This window comes from Epargyreus clarus, unplaced genomic scaffold, assembly GCF_041222505.1.
Source record: "Epargyreus clarus isolate Ecla_fem2 unplaced genomic scaffold, WU_Ecla_fem_2.2 ptg000004l, whole genome shotgun sequence".
Classification (NCBI taxonomy): domain Eukaryota; kingdom Metazoa; phylum Arthropoda; class Insecta; order Lepidoptera; family Hesperiidae; genus Epargyreus; species Epargyreus clarus.
This window is the reverse complement of record NW_027332212.1, coordinates 11,499,712-11,519,723: the sequence shown is the minus strand read 5'-3', so window position 1 is coordinate 11,519,723 and position 20,012 is coordinate 11,499,712. Positions and strand designations below refer to the sequence as shown.

Below are 20,012 nucleotides of genomic sequence, written 5' to 3'. Positions count from 1 at the left end.
TGTATTTCAAATTTTTGAACAGGGCAAATTACGTAAGAATAACAATAAAAAGTTATATTATAATAAGGAATAATTACATACATTTTTAAATATTCGGCGTAGTTTCGGTCTTCTATTAACTGATTTCCAAACTGGAAATAATTAACAATCGCATTACCTGAATTTACAATTTCTTGGTGGATATTTTGCACCTGGTGTTGTGAGGCTTGTAGGTGTGCTTGCAGAATTGTAATTGATGGCTGTGGAGATGACTAGCTGGAGAAATAGTTGATGGCGATGGCATACATTGTACCTAAATATGAAGATTGTAAAGAGTACTAATAGGTGTTTGTCAGTGAACAGAATATTCAAGGAGATGGTTGAGTCAATACGTGTGGTCATGGCGATGAATGCGAACGTGCATTTTTTAAGACATTCAGAATTTCTATCTTAGCGTAATGCTTTGAGCGCAAAGTGTTTTTCTTCGTCGTCATCGTCCTGTTGCTGTTTGCCTTTCAACTCGAGTGATTGCTTTTCGTATTCTCTTGTATAGTCGTCGTCATAACAGTTCTTTCGTAGTGCTTTCCTATATTCATTGGTGGAATATGAATTGCCAACTAAAGTAGACAATTTTACATCCTGAGTAGAGTCGGACGACGGTAGATTTACATCCGGAGTAGAAAACGACACTACATTACTGCTAGTTTCTCGTTTCTGCATAGAAGGTATTAGGAAAAGCATTGAATCGAAATGGCGATACTTCTTTTTCTTTGGAGGAGATTGTCCAGATTTGCCCTGTTGTATTACCAATTCCTTAGCAAAACAATCTTTCATGTTTTTCCATTTCTTCTGTATGAAGTTTCCTGAAATAAAAAACGAGCAAATTATATCTTATTTACAGCTACAAGATATAGCATAAAATTGTTTTATTTTGAATACTTGTAGTTGTGGTTATATTTGCCTTTATTGTAAGAAATGATAAAAGAAGACTGGTTAACTGGACTAAACAAAAAATAATTAATAAACTCAACAAAAAACAATAACATATCATATTTTCATTTTTTTTACCAGAAATCTTGTTTTTTATTATTTTGAACGTATTTTCTTGATAGGTCAACCTTTGTTAACATTTTGGACACCTAATTATGAATCGGACTATAATTGGACTACACTTAAAATTAACCGCTCCATTTCGATCGGTTAAGGTTATAGTATTTGTTAACTTCCGTATCTTTCAACGTCGATTAAAAATTGTGGTGACAGTGACACAAATGACATTAATGACAAATAAGTTGGTTACATTCCATCGCTACCGTCAAAATTATTGTTATTTATAAACTATAACGCAAACTTTCAACGAATTTCAATATTCAAATTACGGTGTAGGTACATACCTTTATTTTTTTTCTCTGCCTCCGATAATCTCGGCCATTCCCTGCACACATGTTGATATACCTCCTCCCAAAGCCGGGCCTTAATATTTCTGTCTCTGAATTGTTTTAACGACTTGTCGTATAATGCCGGCCTTTTTTCTACTTCACTAATAATGATTTTAGACACATTTTCGTAGTCTACAGTTATTTCGGAGTCGGACGACATACTTATATCACAAACTCTTTATATTAGCACTGCAAATACGTCTACCCTGTGCGCTCGCCAGTCGAGACTGAATAAAAAACCGAATGCGGTTAAACGCAAGGCGTGCGCCGCCATACTGCTACTATGGACACAATAAACGCGCTAAAACAAGCCGCGATCGAAATGTAACAAAAAACGTGCACGTGTACGGAAAGCAATGTGTTACATTTTTTGCGGTTTCAGACTTGCGGTTAAACGTGCATTGTAAATCGTAGTGCGTGTTGAAAATTATTGCACGTTGGAAAAATCACATTTAACTGATTTTTTTAATTAATTCAAAGCGCGTCGGTCGCTTAAACGACATTATGGAGATCAGGACAACGTAGTATAGCGTGTATAAACTATGTGTTACTAGCTTTATTATATATCTACCTATTATTTACTTTATTTGTATTTCATGGATTTGGCTGTACAACGTTGTTCAGCGATTTGATACTGGCGATGCGTAGCAGAGAAAAGACAACAGCAATTAAGTCAACTATTCAGTAGCTTAAACGACAATATAGTAGCATAAGCATCTCTGAAATGTAGCCAATAGCTCCTAAAATCAAGGAGGACTTCGGGTAATAGATTTATGTTCTACAGTGAATATTGTTTAAACTTTTGTACACGAACAAAAATTTATTTACAACTTTTACAAGTAATTGTCATATTAAAATTCAAAAATACATAACAATGTAATTAAAAAATCTTTTAAGTGGGTACAACTAACCTACGACAACCATTTTATTATTTTCTTAGTATTTATTCTTCTTATTTATCATCTATTTATATACTATATGCGTAAAGTTAACAACAACATGCAATAATAAAATAAATACAACTATTAATAAAAGAGAGCTGCTACACATATTAATATTAAACATAATGTCAATGTCTTCTCTAACCTTTCTAAAAAGTATTATGAAGTTAAAAAAACAATAATTAAATTAACTATTGAACATTAATTTACATAATTTCATTGTTATTTTTAGAAAAATAAGTGCATAGGAATTAAACGTTTTTCTTTTAAATTTGTTACGTCTATCAAAAATTACATAAAGAAACGCCTGATACAGTTCCCAAGCAAAGAATTTGATTTCATTATTGCTTTGCTTATAATAAAGGAGGTTTGAGTACATACCTACTTTGTAGGTTCCAAGTACTTATTATGTAGGTACTCCTACATTTTATAATTAAGGTACTTCCTAATATAGCAATTTATTTATTTATTTATTTATGCTTTATTGAACCAAAACATAATTGTGGAACAAAAGGCGGGCTTAATGCTAAAAGCATTATCTCCCAGCCAACCTTTGGGCTGTGCAGAAAATAATAAAAGCGGTACAACAATAAAAGAAAAGAAAAACAAAAATACGTTATAAAATAAAAGCATAAGAAACAATATGTAAGAGAAAGAAGAAATACGAGAAGGAAAAGGAAAAGTGACGTAAGGTTCTAAAATACATACACAGATATAAATAAGAAGGAAAGACTAGAAAAATTAATACAAGAGTTGATTCATGTAGTGACCATGCACTCCTTTTTTAAAAGAAGTCCTGCATTTCATCCTTCTGATAGCCTCAGGGAGAGAGTTCCAAAAACGGATGGACTGGAGCGTGAAAGAGTTTGATATAAACCCAGAGCGGTGCAATGGAAAAGCAAGGGCAAGAGAAGCTGAGGAACGGAGCTGCCGCTCATGGGAATCCGAGAGATACCTGAATTTACAATTCAGGTATTCTGGAGAAACTGGATCGAAAAGAATAGAAAAAAGAGAGTTTAGTACACGAGACTGTCTACGCTCACGAATTGGAAGCCATTTAAGTTGGCGACGATAAGAGGAAATGTGGTCGAATTTACGTAGACAGAAAATGAAACGTATAGAATAGTTGATAAGACGTTCTAGCTTATTGAGAAGATCCTCATTTAAGTCAGTGTAGCACACATCAGCATAATCTATTATGGGGAGAACTAGGGTCTGAATTAAATATTTTTTAGTAGCCACAGGTACAAAGTTCCTGAGCCGGTTAAGGGAGCGTAACGTTGCAAAGACAGATCGGCTTATTTCGTTAACTTGCGTAGTCCAGCTTAAGGTTGAGTCGATGTATAAACCCAGATTTTTGACTGTAGATGAGAAAGGGATGACAGTGTTTCCAAGCGTGACAGGTGAGACTGACGACATATCCAATTTATTTAATTGCCTGGAACCCCCTATGATAATAGATTGGCATTTTGTCGGATTGACACTGACGCCAAATTTATGGGATATAATATGGGAGCAATATGTGAATTGTATAAATAACTCCTATCTTATATTATATATTTAGTTATAAGGTTACTTACGCATTAAATAATTCTCTTGCAAAATATATCAATAATATTAATTAAAATACAATGACTGTCTGAATCAAACATACACAAAAAATCAAACTACTTTTTTCCTATGGTAAAACGGGCTTGAAACAGACTACACTACGCCCCTTCAATTGATTCAGTTCAATTCAATTGGGAGACTATTAAAATGTTTAAACAAAAATTTATTAGATTCCTCTCTAATAGTTTTGTACTAAAAATATTAAAATAATAACATTAAATTACTTGTTTTTAGACTCGTCCAAACATGATTTTATAATAAAAACTAACATTTTGTGATAGTTTTTATTATAAAATCATGTTGGTGATAAATATACTGCAATAACTTCTTAAACCTGTCTTCTGCCAATATTCTCCAAGCTTCTCCTCCAGCTGCCGATTATTCTCCAGCCTTCTTGGTGACGAGCTCGAAGTTCCTCTCGCGGTGGTGCGCTCGCTTCACGCGGTACTCCATCAGCTCGATGGTGGAGTAGCCGGAGAAACCCAGTAATAATAATCCGATCAGGATGTAGAGCCTGGAATATGAAATGACAAATAAAGTTATACTAGAATACCGAGACAAGCAGGAAGACACGCAGAATAGATATCAACAAAACAATACTATGAGGGTCGACAAATTGAAAATATTATTTAAAATTTATTTTTTAACTGTAATTTATAATATCAACATAGTAATTAGGACTAATCAAGACTTCTAGATCTAGAACCTATCTTTTGTGTTTTAAACACTGGTTTTGGTAATACCACCCGGGTGGCTGTCAAATCGCGAATAATTCAAGATTAATTTTGATTACGTCCTATCTTCATAAAGTGTCTTTTCGCTAAACAAGTGATGATTTTTTTCTGTAAATTGAAATGTAAAATGTAAATCAAAACAGTAAAACAGGCCTTTAAAATGAAAACGTCAACATACCTGGTCCTCACACACAGATAGGGCGCGGAAGCATACGCCAGTACACTGCCGGTGGACTCCCACAGCCTGAAGTTGGAGTACGCCGCTTCCTCGTTGCCGGGGAACAGGATACCCGACAGAGCTATAATAACACTATGTTTTATATCTCTTGATTGAAAGTCTCTTTCATCATCTAATTATTGTTATATCCAAGACACCGGGATTTTATTGAGCACGAGTTTTTTTTTAACTAAAAGATAACTTGTAGTACTCGGAGATCTACACGCTGATGTACCTTCAGGTTGGTAGAGTTTAAACATCGTAGAGATTTCGCAGGCGTGTATTTTTCCTTTCCAGGCCTTAATAGTACAACCAAATAATTTAATTAATCTGATTTAATTGTAGTAATTTAATTTTTTAACAGAATAATATAAGTTACTGAAACATATGTACGATGAACAGAGCGAACAGTGAAAAACCAAAGATTGGGACCAAATGGCAAATCTGTCATCGCTCAAGGTCTAGTGTATTACAATATAACAAATTTGTCAACACTCAAATTCCCAATTAAACTATTATAACATACTAATTGATAATTTACCATTAACTTGTACAAGCCACACAGCATCAGCGGTGCCCCAGATGGCCGCCAGCAGGAAGAACACCAGCCACTGCTCGGGATCCGGCCTCCATAGTAGCAGCGCACTCAGCAGGATCAAGTTCAGAAGCTGAAAATATGGAAAAAGGAACCTAGAAATTTACTCCTATAATCTATACTAATATTATAAAAAGCAAAACTTTGTTTGTTTGATTGATTGTAATGAATAGGTTCAATAACTACTGGACCGATTTTAAAAGTTTTTTCACCATTCAATAGCTACATTATCCACGAGTAACATAGGCTATATTTTATATGAAATATATTTGATAAATAGGTTTTGAGGCGGTAAAAAGTTTGCCGGGTCAGCCAGTATTTTATAACTATAAAAGCTGCAAAGTAAAATAAAGCTAAAATAAAACATTTGCCAAACATTTTAGGTAAAATTAACGAGGAATTCATTCATTTTGGTTCTTGTTCTAACTTGCAGCAGTTCTCGAGTTTCGCTAAAAGTGGTTGCTGATTACTAGCTTAGTCATCAGGAGTGGCAATACATTAGTGATTGCTTTCAGATGTCCTACCTGTCTTATCGTCCAACATTCATTACATATTCACAAGTACACTGATTCAGCATGCAGAATTGTATGATAATACCTATTGGACAATGTGCATGATGACAGTATTAAAAAATCGAAAAATAAATGATTTACTTAAAAACAATATCTTGAAAGCATTCTCAAAAACAGCCCAGTTTTAATAAAAAGTTTAGGATTCATTATATTTTCAATAAAATAAAAGTATAAAATAATGCAGTCGGCCATCTTGTCTAAAACGCTAATCGGGGCGAAATGACGTCATTTTTTGGCGTGTCACCGTATTGCTTGAACTTTTCTATGGGATATTGAAGCGTAACGTCACTCGCGGACGCCATAACACCCGTGAGCATTTTCGCGCTTAATTCAAAATTAGTTTTAAAAATGCTAATATTTCCGTTAATACTGAATTTATTGCCGAAATAATACGATTTTTGGAATCAATAGACATGTACCTACATTATAGAACTTCAGAATTTGTCATCATGTCCATTGCTGTAAGCTGACTGATCCCTAACTACGAGAAGCAACCACAACTCCCAACCTCTTCAACCTTCGACCAATACTCACAAGCGCGGTGACCATGACGGGGTATCTGCCGGTGGTCTTGACGAGCGCGCCGGCGAGCGGCGCGGCGGCCGCGTTGAACGCGCCGAAGCAGATCATCACGAACCCGATGTTGCTGATGCCGTACGCGCAACCCACGAACGCCTGACACATTTAACGCGCAAAATCACAAATGAGAAACAAGAAAATATTTAACAGAAAGTAGGTACGTGTGTTGTCGAGAGGGGGCAGGAAAGACCAGCATTACCTGGAAATTGAAAAAAACACATTACATTTGTACCATTTGGCGATGCCAAAGAAAACACCTGCAACCATAGAGTTTGAATTTTTTCGCTACCTGTAACCTAGTAATGCAAAAACCTCTGTTACCTTCACAAACTAAAACCTAGATATTCCGCTGGCGATGGCCTTGTTTAAGATTATTTGTGGAGAAGAAACGGCGAAAAACCCCAATAAACCATGTTCCCCCCAATAACAATCAAAACATGGTTCGAAGATTGAAGTGTCGTATCATCGCCACACTTATTTATTTTTATAATAGTATATTATACAATACAACACTTAACTTAAAACGACTTGAGGTCTGATTTGATCGATTAAATTTGGTAAAAGAATGTTAATAAAGCGCAAATATACTATTTTGAGAATATTTAACTACAATGCGAAATTGCTATTACTTTTCAAAAGGTGTTGGTTATCCGAAACAAAATAGCCTAGTATGGGTCCAACGATTAATTTTATGTATAAATAATAACAAAACATTACATAATAAATCATCCATGAGATTTAATGTAAGACGTAAATACAGATAAAAAGAAAACGGTTTAAAGTTAAGTACGAGTTACACCCGTTATTGGCATTTAATCTTTGCATTTGTTTCCAAAATCAAAAAATAATAACTTATGTCTTACATACCTAAATACATTGTCAAATGTCAATCTATTGCAGGCAAAGAAGAGATTGATTATTAATAATAAGGAGGGAATAGAACCTAAGTACCGAGTTCTAAATGAATGTTTGTAGTTTGTAGTCTACCTATTACTTTGTAATCTGCCTTATTTCACATGTAATCCTATAAATTGGAATAAATAAATAGAAAAATAATATCCCGCCTTACATGTTATCACGTACAACGAAGGCATACTATGCGGATGTAAATTAGTTTATTATTCATATAATATGTCTATGTACTCGTTCAAATTGTCGTCAAAGGGAGCGGTCAAGTCGACACTTGGCCTGACCTTCGGGACACCGTAAAATTACCCACTTAACCGCAAATAAGTAGGTTTGAAACGAAACTGCGTTGGTTTAAAACTTCCGTACGTACTCGTAAATATGTAATAATGAGAATAACGTGTTACAAATAAAAACCTATGATTCATTATTAAAACAACTTATGTAGGTAGGTATATAGACAGATACCTATCAACCAGACTAACAACCTCCTTTGTTAAAGGATATTTCATCAACTTAACGAATAAATATTTTCGCACTAGACTTTTAGTAACTAACTTGAGTAAATTGCGAATTGCATTTATCTTTAAAAATAAAAATCTACCACTGAGTTGCTATTATAAACTAGAATTCAAAGAGTATCCAATACAAAAATTCTAAATGTAATTTTAAAGTTTTAAGCTTGAGTAATCTAACAATTAAAGTTTAAATCAAACTTACAACATTCAATGAATGAACTTTGAATGAATTCAAACTATGAATACTTGTTTCGCTGAACGGTGCTCCGTTTAATGTATTTTTAGATTATAATATAGGAGTAGCAGGCGAGCATGCAGTCCATCTGATGGTATGTGGCTACTCCCGCCCATGGACATCTGTAATCAACCCCAGATAGGATTAGATATTCTTACCTGAGGTCGGCCACAAATACGCCGCTACCGCTGAGGACTAAGCTGGAACGCCTCGGAAAAGTATGTTTCACTTACCACACCCTTCAAACCAGAACACAGCAGCGCTTAATGCTGCCGTAATGAGGTATAAATAGGTGTAACGGTGGTGCCACCGGAATCGAACCACAAATAACCACCTTCAAACTATTAGCTATAACTTATTTAGCTATATAGGTAAAGTCAGCAGCCAATGTGCTCTGTTCTGCGCTAATGAAGCCAGCTTAACCTGCGGATCGTACCTGCGTAAAGTCCGCAGCCATGAAGGCCTGTTCAGCGCCGATGTACCCGATGACGGGCAGCAGCAGCAGCTGGTAGCGGTGCCGCAGCTGCCGCAGCGTCACGGCCAGCAGCCGCGCGCCTGACAACCCCTGCCCCGCCGGCTGGCGGCCCGCGTTGTACCTAAATGTAAAGATGCACAGATGACCGTTGATGGATATAGCTACGTGGCATCAGAGCCGGACTTAGGGGAGTAGGTGGATGGGCCAGCAAAGCAGACCGTTGATGGCATAAGCCGGATTTAATGGAGGGAAGGTTACTACTGCTTCGGGGCCTCCATAAAGGGCCCCCAGGATAGAATAAATATCAAAATTTCAACAGGTTAGCGGTGGTCGTTGAATCAACGAACTAGTTAAATCAACCGTTGATTCAATTTCAACGAATCAACGTTAACCCAATAGAAATTAACTAGTTAAATACGTCAACGACGTTGAACGGAACGGTTCGTTATTTTCAACGTAAATTGTATTTAACAGGTCAGCAATTCATAAGCACGTTTTATTCCACAGTATTACTTAAGTTTTTTTTTTTCAAATAATATTGAAATAATTTTATCTATTGGCAGTTCGGAAAATTATTATATTAAGCATAGGGGCCTCCACTACTTACATAGGGGCATTATAAAACTACAAAATTAGGGGCAACTATAAAATTATAGTCTTTATCTATTTTGGGTATAATCATGAAAACATCAAAACTTTTATCCTTTTAATTTTTAACTTTAAGACATGAATTCTTACCTTGTAAGTGAATCGACTCCGACAACAACGAGCAAGCACGCCGACACCATGCAAGCCAGGTATATGCCTGCTATCATTTGTATCTTTAGCGCCGACGGAGTTTTCAGATTCACATTTTCCTGCACATAAATATAGCAATGGATAGCGTTACAAACTAATAACACCACTTAATCGTTAAAACTACACTTTAAAAAAAACGAAATGTATCTTTGTACCAATCGCCTATCGATAATTTTATGTTATGTTCATGGATATTCATCATCATCATCAACAACCCAATACTGTCCAGTGGGACAGTAGTGGGACAGTATTGGGACAGCAGTGGCTGGGCACGGGTCTACTCTCAGAATGAGAAGAATTAGGCCATAGTCCACCGCGCTGGCCAAGTGCGTATTGGTAGACTTCACATACCTTTGAGTTTTTTTTTATAAATCTCTCAGGTACGCAGTTTTCCTCACGATGTTTTCCTTCACCGTTTAGCAAGTGATAATTAATTTGTAATACGCACATAAGTTTGAAAAATCAAACTTATGTGCGTGCCTGGGATTTGAACCTCGGAGCCCTCGATCGAGAGGCCGAGTTTCTTAACCGCTAGGCTATCACTGCGATTATGTTCATAGATATTAGCGTAGCGAAAAAATTATACATCTATGGTTATGTTACATGTAATTTTAACATCGAGATCAAGTGACACTTTTGTTAAACAAACACATTATTCGCATTTGTAGATATAGAAAACTTATTTCTTAACCAAATAATCTACGACGACATAATAATATGTACCTACTCTCAAATAAAGATATGATAAAAGATAATCCTCCCAAAACACAAAAAATGTCTTACATGTCCCATGGAGCCAGAACAGAAGTTAACTCCACACGTCGCGCCGAAGTCCAGTTTCATCTCGGTAACATTGACTAACGCGGATGCTTTCGGTGCCAATGTTCCATTCATAGAAAGATAATCCTCCCAAAACACAAAGAGAAAATGTCTTACTTGTGCCATGGAGCCAGAACAGAAGTTAACGCCACACGTCGCGCCGAAGTCCAGCTTCATTTCGGTAACGTTGACTAACGCTGATGCTTTCGGCGCCAATGTCTCATTCAGATATGACGTCACTTCTCCCAGGGAAGATGATAGGACTAGAAAAAGTATTTATTTCATAAAATTTACCAATCTTTCAATCGAACCTTACCTAACCTACTTTTAAAGCATTTAGAAAAATAGAAGATAGGTTATCTACCTTGCTTCGATATGTAAACATTTTTAGTTATTTTCTATTTTTATCGAGCATTACATCCAACATTTAAAAAAAGAATGATTGTTAATAAAAGTAATATCGTTCTGCCGTGAAAATAAAGAATTATGAATGTAAAGTAACATACAAGTTACAAATAAATAAAATTGAAGTAGGTAATTGACCAAGGTTAATAAATAAATGTTCGTGTACGTTTATCTTTATGGTAAAAAAATAACTTTTAACTATTATATTATGCATCCTTATGTCTAACTAAGTTAATAGTGCAAATCGGCCTTATAGTAACGATTGTACAATTGTACATTTAGCATACAATCAATGAAATCTACTTCTATAAATCATATTCTAGATCGAGGCTACTTCATAAAAGACTATTACGCATAAAATTTAAATGATAACGAAGAGAAAAATTACTTGTATAAAGTAAATAATAAATGTTAGTAATACATTTCAATCAATTATTATTTTAATTTAAACCAACGGTGTTTTTATTATCCAACATACCAAAGAAGTATTAGAAGTAGTTACTACGTTTCCAGTATCTACCTAATACTGTGTCACGAGCATACGAGTACAGTTTTAGTGTCATAAATATATCAGTTTAATTTCAAGGAAAATCTGCGATGAAAGTTTCCGTCAATAAATTAATCGAAGACCTTTAAAAACGACTAGCTCAAAAGTAGACAATCAAAAATTCAGTTAATATAAATCCGAAATTAAATCATTATGAGTAGTAGGTATTATTTATTTATTTCCTGGTACGATGTCAAAAAATCGTAAATAAAATTTTAATTTGTAAGCCCATATAAGCCAATTTTATTAAGTTCCTGTCTGAAGTCAAAATAGATTTTTTATCGCACTAACTTCCTACAGATCCTTATCAGTAGGAAAGTATCCGCTGCGAAAGCTTACGACCTCATTGTTGAGGCGGTCAACCGAGTTTTAGCATTGACAATAGATTTAGTTACAATTACACTCGTAACAATTACCAATTCAAGGTGATATATGCGTAGAACGTAGCAATCATTTGCTATATAATAAAGCATAAAATATTGATTTAAGGCTATAACAATGTTTATTTATTTTATTATAATATAGTCGTCGTTGTTAACCTATTATTGTCTCATTGCTGACCACGGGTACTCTCTCGAAGTGGGAGGAGTTTAGGCTATAGAAATTGTTGACTTCACACACCTCTGAGAACTTTTTTAAAGAACGAACAGGTTGCCTCACGATCCTCTTCCTTCACCGTTATCCATTATCACCGCAAGTGATCATTAATTTCTAATACGCACTAACGAATAACTTAGAGAAATCAGGTCTTGGGTCTTGGATTTGAAGCTTGGACCCCTCGATTTAAAGAACGCGTTTCAACAACTAAGCTGTCACTGTTGATATTATGGCTTACATTGCACGTTTATTTCAGGAAACTAGGTCAAAGAACTTTACCCTTTTAGCATTTTTAATTGACTTTGTTTGTCGCTGATTACGAATATGTACTATTATAGTTATAGTTCATGGTCATACTTAACCAGCTACTTGAGTCGTAATTCACAATTGCAATATTGGTAAATAATTATATAAGACTTTAATTTTATTGCACACTTATTTAAAGTTTAAGTATTACAAAAAGCATTAAATATCATAAGCTCTGTTGAACACAAAATTAAACGGGGTTTATTTATAAATAGGGTTCCAGCTTAGTACTCAGGGGTAGCGGCGCATCTGTGGTCGACCTCAGGTAGGAATATCTAATCCTACCTGGGGTTGCTTACAGATGTCCATGGGCGGCAGTAGCCACTTACCATCAGGTGGACTGCATGCTCGTTTGCTACTCCTATATTATAAAATAAATGGATATTCCATTTACTATACTATACGAATAAGGGAATCAATTAAGGGTTGGTGAAATCTACGTCTTTCAAAAAAGGAGTACACACTTCATCATTACAATTGTAAAAAATATCCAACATACTCCACCTTAAGTAAGTCGAATGTGCAAACTTACTGGCTGAAGACACGAGGTTGCCCCATATCTGCGCCATCTGGTAGAACATGAAGAACAGCCCGAAGAACCTCACTACCAACACTTCAGCGGATATTCCTGATAATTTCGCGTACGGTTCTGCTACCTGCAATATATACTCCTTTTCATTGAACTGATTCATCGTCATTTCTACTCTAATCGTTAAAACGCAGCCTCGCAATCAAGAGCTCCAAGGTTCGAAGCCCAGACACGCATTTCTAATTGTTCACTTAAGTGCGTATTCAAAATTTGACGACGACGGAAAACATCGTGAAACGTGCTTAACTGAGAGATCTTTAAAATAAATTATCTAAAGTATGTCAACTCTAGCAATTCGCACTTGGAAAGCCTAGCCTTATCCTTCAAATTCTGAGAAGAGACTGGTGCATTGGTGAAGCATCGGGACTATAGAGGTTTGATGATGATCATCATCATCAAAATGTAGGTTCGTTTTTCAGAGAACTTATAAACATATGTAAACCTTATGATATTTTCATTGACAGTTTGAGACGGAAATCCTACAAGTAAGATAACATGGTAATCACGTGAGTACACACAAATTACGAGTAATAAAACGAAACTGAACCTTTTAGTCCAATTCAAAATAATAAAAAATATGTTACATACGAATGTCAAGTTAAATAAAAGCATGTAAAACGTAATTATATACTTAACCTGTACCTTATTTAACAAGTACAAAAAATCATGTATTCTTAGTACCACATAGTTACAATTGTAATTTGCATTACAATTTATTACATAACTAAGTCAATATATATTACATACATCGCGGACATACAACCGGAAAACTAGATGGACGGATATTGATAATAACATTCAGATCAGATGCTAAGAGATATTTTGGTCTCTATGACGATAATTGCTAATAATGTATTCTAAACACTAAATCCCATCGGCGTACGTTGAAGAATCCACTTGATATCTCACCATGATTTTATATTCTAACATATACCTACAACCTACTCGAAACGCCATTGATTGTAAATTATTTTTTTAATAGCGATTGTGAATAATATAGGTATTTATATTCTTGCTGATTGATAAGCTGTTTGAATACTTGACAAGACTTAAAACAATTTTACACACAACACATACCTATTGTATGTACTTCAGCTAAGTTTAAACCTACCCACGTATACAATTTTTATACCTGAAAGATATAAAAGGTCCAGTTGGGACTCGATATAAATATTCGAAAGGTGGTAACCCCCATTGTGGTTGAACTCCGGCGACACCACCACCACCGCCTATTTCTGCCTATTAACAGTAAAGTCGAGCGCTGCTGTGTTCTGGGTTGAAGGGTGTGGGAAGGGAGACATACTTTTCCGAGGCGTTCCATCTTAGTCCTCAGGGGTAGCGCATCTGTGGTTGACCTCAAGTAGGAATATCTAATGACTAATCCTACCTGGGCTTAATTGCATATGTCCATGGGCAGCAGTAACAACTTAGCATCATGTGTACTGCATGCTCGACATGCTACTCCATGCTACTCCTATATTATGTAAAAAAGAAATTGCTTTTACCTAATATATTACCAATCTAAGTTACGGCAGTGACCATTTACTTACTATTAGGTGGATTGGTCGTTTCCTTCAATCTTATATTAAAGTATCATTTAAAATAAATGAATAAAGTACTCACAACAGAAAGATAGGTGCATTTAGCGCACCAAAGCGGCCCGCCTCCGAAGCCGACCATCATCCCGGCCGGCACCAGCGAGTACAGGCGCGGGTAGAACTGCGCCGCTATGAACGGCATGTACGCTATGAAAGACACCGCCACTGTCCATTTGCAGCCGAGCCATCTGTTGGAAAAATTATTATTGTTCTGTTTAGGGTTCTGTACACAAAAGGGTAAAAATGGAACCTTATTACTACTTTGAAAGGTGGTAGAACCCTTTGTGGTTTGACTCCGACACCACCACACCTATTTCTGCCTCATAACAGCGGCGTTAAGCGCTGCTGTGTTCCGGTTTGAAAGGTGTGGTAAGGGAGACATACTTTTCGGAGGCATTCCAGCTTAGTCCTCAGGGGTAGCGTGGCGCATCTGTGTCCGACTTCAGGTAGGAATATCTAATCCTATCGGGTTTGATTACAGATGTCCATGGGCGGCACTTTATTCAAATACTGATATCCTTTATGGTTACTTTACGGTCTTTTATTTATTTCCATCAAACTCACAAGTTGACTCATTTTAATTTATTGCTCGGTTTTCATTGCAGAACTTATTAATAAATATGCATTTCGTATTGTTAACGTATCAAGCTTACTACTAACATTGAGGTAATAGACCAGGTGCGTGAAGCCAATTGCGTGCAGCTAAATGATTAACCTTCCAAACGTCGGCTTGTTTTGTAGACAGTCGTACGTCTTTGTATATTTTAGGAATCACAACTTAGATTTACGTTTTTCCTATTATTAATAATTTGATTATAAAATACAGGACATTATTATCACATTTTTTTTAAATATTCGTTTCAGTTAATTATATCAATAAAAAAAATGTCTACTCATCCTTATCAACTTATTTATTCATTTACGGTTGCCTTCATATGTACATATTTATTAGATACATCTTTAAGAAGCTATTTCTTTCAACCAAATCAGCTTATTGTCGAATTAATGTGGTCAATCTTATCATTACAGTTACATATATACTGTTACAACCCTTATAGAAATTATTGCAATAGCAACAACTTTTCTCGCCAGATAAAAAGTAAATCTCACTTGATAACCATAGCCGGCAGGAAGATATTGGACAGAATGAGGGAGAAATATATCGCGGCGAGTGTAAAAGTCCCTGCAGCAGCGTCAGTATTCACGGAGCTCTGCAGGTTGGCGGCGCCGTGGAACGCCGTGAACTGCACCATGAACGCGAACCCCAGCACGAAGATGTTGCGGTTGATCCGCCACTTCTCGTTTGAGCCGAACACCACTTCGCGGGACGCTGGCATTTTTTACCTGCTGATAAAGGTAACTAAGAGTCATTTTAGTTTGTGATTTCATGTTCTGGCAAAACGACAGTTGATTCGGTGGAATACCTATACTCAGCTAATTAGTGGGAGGCCCTTATGCAAGACATGTGCGACTGCGTTTATCTAATAAACTCATTGGCCTGTTAGTACCATGACATAGTCAGTATTTTTCAAATAAGTAAGTACATCTTCATTTCACTGTGTACATTGTAGTATACATCCTTGTCGGTAATACTTAAGCTCGTTTTTATATTTTTGAGCAGAAATAAATTGGTTTGGAAAATACCTACTTAACGCACGCACCTGCTTCAATTTTATTTATACCTTTACATTATACTTTTCCGTACTTCAACTTAACTAACATAAATCCATCTAATAAAGTGTAATTTAAAATAACTTATCTAACATCTAATCTAATCTGGTGAATTCTGTATATAGTTATGTTGTCTGCAACAAATATAAAGCTCCTTTCGTCAACATTTATCACAGTAACCTATTTAACTAGCCATGTTTTGAGTTACATATAATAGAAATATCGTGACTGCCGCCAACATGATTAAGTTACAACTTGAATTTGGCTGGGTAGTTTCACAACGGTGTACCTACATTATGTAGCAAAACTCCACAGTAAACATCTTATATTGTGCGTAAAAGTGTAATTTGAAATAAATAAATTAAAATGTAGTTAATGACTCAAGATATAAGGGTGGCTTTCAGGTAAAAAACTTACTTTGGTCTAAGGTCGAAGAGTTTTTTTCGGTTTATCCATTCAGAGGGGAGTTCTAGGATGTTATATGTTGTGTTGTTACACTTCTCTGTGGGCCTAAATTTTAAACCTATCTCGTAGCTTGAAGGCCGTGGAGCCCTTCTCAATGCAGTAAACGAATAACAGAATTGTAATTAAATAGCAGGTTTATGCGATCTACTTTGCATATTTTATTAAAAACTAGCAGGCTAACAAATTAGCCAGTCTGATAGCAAACCGCCGTCACTTATAGACTGTAAACAGAGGGATACCTAACCATACCGATACTGGCCTCGATTATTTTTCGAAATCCGAAAGTAAAGAGAATAACGAAAATGCTAATATGAGACACGGAGCCGATTTCCTGATAAAAAATATAAAACTATAAGTATTATTAAATTTAAAAAATATCGACTTTCCTTGCCGGAAGTCAAACGAGTTCATTTTGTTCAAATAAAATGTTTAGGTATAATAGGTATTATTGTACAAGTTCTGAACTTAAAGGGTAAATTTGGATAGGTATTCAAATATGATCAACCAAAGGGTACATTTATTGGGACCTTAAAAAAATCTGCTACTAATTAATGAAATTGTATAAAGTAATTTTAATCTCGAATGTACAGAATTAATGATTATTTCCTAGTACAGTACTAGTAGGTACATACATTACTATTATTGCACAGGGGAAAACCATATAACTTGTTCCTTTGATATGTCAACTATGATAGGTACCCGTTTGCAGCAAAAATAAACGGTTATCTGTTCAAGCTACAGCAGAATTAGCAAATCGACATACAGTACATTACATTTTAAGTGATCATTGCAGCTTTAAACCTTTACCTATACACTTATTAAAGGGAATCCTAGTCAATCTTAAGGATGAATTATTGCAAATATAAGTGCACCAATAACATACCTTAGCCATTACCTAGTATGTGTGAGGTTTATAAATCAGAAAAAAGCTTATACTATATCTACGTTATAATTTGAACTATCACTATAACTTCCAGTGCCTTTCTATTCGCGATATGGAAATAACATGAAACCCAAAAAACTTTTAACATAGCTTTTATAAGTTCTATTTTTAAGCTCTACAAACGACCGATCAAATGAATAAACAATTGATTTAATAACGTTATCGCTTTAACCTTGAACGAAGACGTCAATCAAGGTAAAACGTAAGCTCGTGCAAACCAATTGTTGCTAAGTTATGCCTCGTTTACATTGTCAATTGTCATTGCTCGTTATTGAAACTAAGTCATAAGTCTCACGAGTAAGGTTGTTACATGACAAGCTTCATAAGTTAAAGATGTGAATAAAGTATAAAAACTAGGTAAGGGCGAGGCTCGAGCAAAAATGAAAAAAAATAAACAGGTTGATACAGCTCATTAGTACTCAATTAATTGATACTTGACTAATAGTTGACATTAACGCCAATATGGAAGGCTGAAATTAATACGAATAATTACTTTAACAAAAGTGTAAGACTGACAAAAATATTACAAATATAAATAATTTCAAATTTAAACAACAATCGACTGACTTAAGAGCCTGATATCTAAGCAAATGATGACGTCTATTGTCATTTAAAAATGTTTATATATTCAAAAATATTTGTTACATTACATACAACAATAACAAAATTATTAATTAATTAAGAAAATGTCAAAGTGTAGCGTATCTTGCTGAACAAACTTCTTTTTTAGATAAATGTAAAGCAGATAAGTAAAGATACTGGAGCTAATGCTTTATTAATTATATGTAAAAATGATGGCATTAAAAAAAAGAGAATAATTATTATAAAAAAAAAGACAAAGTTACTGAGTTTCTTACCGGATCTTCTAAGTAGAGGTCGCGTTCCGATCCGGTAGTAGTTTAAGAAAAATATTGTACCTGACAATTTGTAAGTGCCGTCGTTGGCCTATACAAAATAAATATATTTCATTTCATTTCATACCTTACATAATTATGTAAAGGATAGCTACGTTACATTAATATTTTTTAAATAAGTTTAAAAGTAAACGAAGCATCAAACGATAATTTATCTCACTTGTTACGATATTACTTTAATAAATTAGACAAAGATATAAAATCCTGTTATAACGTATTTACATTAATATTCATTGCCTCGTTTACGGTAAGTACATAATGAAGTGTTGTAAAAAATCATGCTTTATTTTTTGCATATATACCTATCTGCATTTTAAACTATATACTTAATGGTGTTGTTCACAAATTGCATAAATCTACCCAAACTTTACTTATTATCAAGATTATCACACACCATCGTTGAAAAGACCATCGTCTTTCCATCGCGTTCCTGACCTTCCCGCTTAGGTGTACCACCAGCTCAGGTATTTATTTTATTTTACGGCTATAACCATTTGGCATCAGACAATATGCCCTTTGGCTATTTTTTTTATAAATACTAGAATAAATTGTATAAACTTCATCCACATTTCCTTGTTTTTTTCTGTTTCATGCACATTTCGATGTGATTCAAAAATCGCTGTCAGTCGCCAGCGATAGCCGCTGATTGTCGCCGACACGAAATGTTAAGTTGGTAAAACCACGAGTCCACCACCGCCACACCTATTTCTGCCTAATAACAGCAGCGTTAAACGCTGGTCTAGTTTGATGGATGTGGTAAGGGAGGCATACTTGTTCGAGGCGCATCTTCAACCGACCTCAGGTGGGAATATCTAAACCTATCTGGCGTTGATTGCAGATATCCATAGGCGGCAGTCATATATTAGTAAAGATTACTCACTCCTAACAAGAAAATGTAACCAGTTTTGAGAATTGAATAGTTGCTTAAAAGAGTTTTGCCACGTCTTCGTGCTAAAATGTCCCTAAAATATTTGAAATAATTATTTATTTATTATGTAAATTACGCAGTATTAGTCATTTCTTCGTAAATTTTCTCTAAAAATGTTTTTATTTGTCAAGAATTAAAAAAAAACTTACTAATAAGCCATTTGTGGCTTCATTCAATTTCAAGGCGGCGAAGTATCTTTACTAATCTATGGCGGCAGTAGCCACTTTAATCTTATAACCAATATATCAATTATCATAATATTATGATAATAAAAATGGCTGCCATGTACAAAAATACTTTAGTATGAACCATTACCTACTTGTTTTGCAACTTCTAAACTTCCGCGTTTGCGCCAATATATGTATTTAGTTTCAATATGGACGAAATTACACCTATCAAAATTATATTATATATTACGCATTGTGATAATAAAATAATGTATCAGTAGCAGTATTTTATAATAATAAATAATTTTAGGTCATTATTAGGCATTAGGTATACGTATTATATTTCCCGCCAATAATGATAGACAAATATTATTTATATTCTTAAATCACACTCAAGTTAATAATAAAAGTAATGTTACTTATACAGCCAAGTTAAATATTATTTATTCCTAAAATGTCACGAA

The 20,012-nt window shown here is 34.9% G+C and overlaps 2 protein-coding genes across 2 annotated transcripts in view; both read right to left on the bottom strand.

Annotated features, from left to right (window-relative positions):
* Positions 1 to 429: 429 nt before the first annotated feature.
* LOC140757145 (uncharacterized) lies at positions 430 to 1,815 on the bottom strand. The gene is made up of 2 exons (XM_073092681.1): positions 1,374 to 1,815; positions 430 to 842 (listed from the first exon to the last, which is right to left on the bottom strand). Exons 1-2 carry the CDS (start codon positions 1,576 to 1,578, stop codon positions 430 to 432), a joined length of 618 nt encoding a protein of 205 aa, XP_072948782.1. The 5' UTR covers positions 1,579 to 1,815.
* A 2,484-nt stretch (positions 1,816 to 4,299) lies between these two features.
* The window catches only part of LOC140757144 (uncharacterized), a 41,444-nt gene continuing 25,731 nt past the window's right edge, over positions 4,300 to 20,012 (bottom strand). The window contains exons 12-21 of the mRNA XM_073092680.1: positions 15,571 to 15,800; positions 14,486 to 14,648; positions 12,806 to 12,929; positions 10,536 to 10,681; positions 9,540 to 9,658; positions 8,763 to 8,922; positions 6,623 to 6,763; positions 5,463 to 5,589; positions 4,883 to 5,003; positions 4,300 to 4,484 (exon numbers count right to left, since the gene is read on the bottom strand). Of these exons, the coding sequence (XP_072948781.1) occupies positions 4,349 to 4,484; positions 4,883 to 5,003; positions 5,463 to 5,589; positions 6,623 to 6,763; positions 8,763 to 8,922; positions 9,540 to 9,658; positions 10,536 to 10,681; positions 12,806 to 12,929; positions 14,486 to 14,648; positions 15,571 to 15,800 (1,467 nt within the window). The 3' untranslated portion in view covers positions 4,300 to 4,348. The remainder of the gene's footprint in view (positions 4,485 to 4,882; positions 5,004 to 5,462; positions 5,590 to 6,622; positions 6,764 to 8,762; positions 8,923 to 9,539; positions 9,659 to 10,535; positions 10,682 to 12,805; positions 12,930 to 14,485; positions 14,649 to 15,570; positions 15,801 to 20,012) is intronic.

What these genes read in the sequence shown, in the direction of transcription:
- LOC140757145 (XM_073092681.1), bottom strand. Translation starts at nt 1,578, where the DNA reads ATGTCGTCCGACTCCGAAATAACTGTAGACTACGAAAATGTGTCTAAA. An exon ending in GGCAGAGAAAAAAAATAAAG is followed by an intron (nt 843 to 1,373) that starts GTATGTACCTAC and finishes TTTTTATTTCAG; the next exon opens with GAAACTTCATACAGAAGAAA.